The sequence below is a fragment of the Eurypyga helias genome, unplaced genomic scaffold (genome assembly GCF_000690775.1).
Source record: "Eurypyga helias isolate BGI_N326 unplaced genomic scaffold, ASM69077v1 scaffold17041, whole genome shotgun sequence".
Taxonomy (NCBI): Eukaryota; Metazoa; Chordata; class Aves; order Eurypygiformes; family Eurypygidae; genus Eurypyga; species Eurypyga helias.
The window spans coordinates 3,727-5,986 of NW_010229081.1; the positions used below are offsets into that span (position 1 = coordinate 3,727).

Here is a 2,260-nt window from a genome sequence, read left to right on the forward strand (position 1 = left end):
GCCATAAAGAGGGGTAACGTGGCAATAGACCGCATGTAGAGGTAATTGAACAGTTGCTTTCTTTCTGGTTTCGCTCTCCTTCCTGAGGCTGTTGTCTTTTGCTGGCTTATGTTCTGTAATCTGTTACGCTGGTTGGTGCCCTGACTAAGGATTCTGTGCTTGGCAAGGTGCATCGTGGCTGAGCAGCTCGATTCTCTCTTCTGATGCTTCTTTTATGCCTACAAACACTAGTTTGGTGGCAGTTTTACCATGGAATTGCTGTTCAGGTGCTATGAGCTGAATACTCAAATGTTTAGCTGCTGGTGCCGTGCTTCCTGTCAGCTTCTTGGCCTTTATGATGGTCCATTTGTTCCTGCCAAAAACTGGCAGAGCTGCCGTCCTCTGTGTTGCTCCTTGGTCTGATCCTTCAGCTCAGGTAGTACTGCAACACTGTCCACTAAGATTTAGAGTTTAGGGGAAAGGCTATGCCTGTGTATTGTCTGCCTGGTTTTGTAAAACAACGAGTGGGCTTCATTTTTCATTAAAAAAATATTCCATAATGTCAGTAATGCAGTTTCTGTACTCACACTCGCAGGAAAATGCTCCTTTGGTTTTCCTGTGATACCATGACTTCTGTTGTTACCTTGAAGGGATTTAATGGACTGATGGTCCCTCTGTCCTATTTAAGATTCATCTTTTACATGATACGTAGAGGAAAAACTAAAGTGGTAGAGTGGGAGGATCGATGAAAACTTGCATCCCTGAGTTTGGCCAGGGAACATTTCTGATCCATTGCCCTGATTGCATTCAGGTTGCAGCTGCCTCATCTCTCTCTGATTCCTTAACCCTCATTAGACCTCAGAGCAAATGCTACCCTTGGAGCGATTGCTGTATGTTTCCCCGAAAATGGGGTTGTCAGTCCTTTAACTGCTGTTTTGTTTCTGATCCAACTTACACTGAATGTTTTCTTAACTAAAATGCAGAATTTATCTTCTCATTTGGGGAACTTCTTCCTTGCAGCCTGTACTGAGGCATACTCCCAATCTGATGAACAATATGCTTGCCATCTTGGATGCCAGAACCAATTGCCATTTGCTGAGTTAAGGCAAGAGCAAGTGAGTAGATGACATGTTTTTCAAATACCACCTACTTGTTTTCTGCTCAGTGCCTCTTCTCTTTTTAAAACTTTCTTCGCATGGAAGTCCTTCCTAAGGACTGAAATCTAGACACGGGGTGAGGGGTGAGCAAGAACATGACTTCTGTCCTTTTCATGTAAAAACAAGTGGGAAACTAGTTAATGCTGTGCTTGCAGTTAATGTCCCTGATGCCAAGAATTCATCTCCTCTTTCCTCTGACACTGGTGAGATCATTCTGGAGTGACATGATGGATTCAGCTCAGAGCTTCATAACGTCTTCGTGGACCTTCTACCTTCAAGCAGATGATGGCAAAATTGTCATATTCCAGGTGCTTGCCTTTTTTTGTTGAGATTAAGGTTTTCTGGCTGCTAAATGTTTAACTCTGCTCCTTTCAGTCACAGAAGAGACTATGGAGCACTGTCAGAAGTGTCTTGTTTTTTAAATATTATTTCACTACCTTTAGGGCCAGTGCAGGTAAAAAAAGAAGTAAAATCAAATTTATGTGAACGGTGCATGTCTTAAGGTTAACTTCCGTATTAGGTCTGAAAATGTAAATTATAAGATCAGTGGAAACCTGCTAGCAGGATCTCCTAACTCCTCGTTTTGTTTCAGTCAAAGCCAGAAGTACAGTATGTTCCACAGCTTGATCAGGAGACTGGAGACACAAGAGGATCCTTGTCGCTGAGTAAAACAGCCTGTAAGTTGTTCTTTTGCTTTGAAAGAGCAAATGCAAATGTTCCTTGTCATGCAAGAAATAAAAAATGATGTTGCAGGTGGCACATGAAAGCAAATTTTTAGAAAGCTGAAATGTAATTGTTTGCGGCGCAGGCTGCAGTGTGTACGCTTAGCGAAGTCTGTGGTGGAAAGCAAGCTCTGCTGGAAACAAACACACGAGCTAGAGCCACTTAAAATCTTCCTTTTAAACTTCCTGCGTAGACAAACTTAGGGCATTTGGGTCTTTATTGCCTTCCTGACCACTGTGTTGCTGCTGTGTTTCAGCTGACCCACGTCCGGGAAGCTCACGGACGTACCGAGGGCTTTTTGAAGAGCGAGAAAACGAGAGCTTTTTCAAGTGTCTTTCCATGTAGGTACATTCTAGAACACCTGTGCCTAGTAAGGGGGATCACGGCCTTTCGGGGGGGGG

At 43.5% G+C, this 2,260-nt stretch overlaps 1 protein-coding gene across 1 annotated transcript in view; it reads left to right on the forward strand.

Moving 5' to 3' along the window:
- Positions 1 to 2,260, forward strand: part of TMEM59 (transmembrane protein 59) — a 6,032-nt gene that overhangs the window by 1,154 nt on the left and 2,618 nt on the right. Inside the window, exons 2-5 of the mRNA XM_010160267.1 lie at positions 1,000 to 1,094; positions 1,292 to 1,444; positions 1,729 to 1,813; positions 2,116 to 2,200. Coding sequence (XP_010158569.1) covers positions 1,295 to 1,444; positions 1,729 to 1,813; positions 2,116 to 2,200 — 320 coding nt within the window. The 5' untranslated portion in view covers positions 1,000 to 1,094; positions 1,292 to 1,294. The remainder of the gene's footprint in view (positions 1 to 999; positions 1,095 to 1,291; positions 1,445 to 1,728; positions 1,814 to 2,115; positions 2,201 to 2,260) is intronic.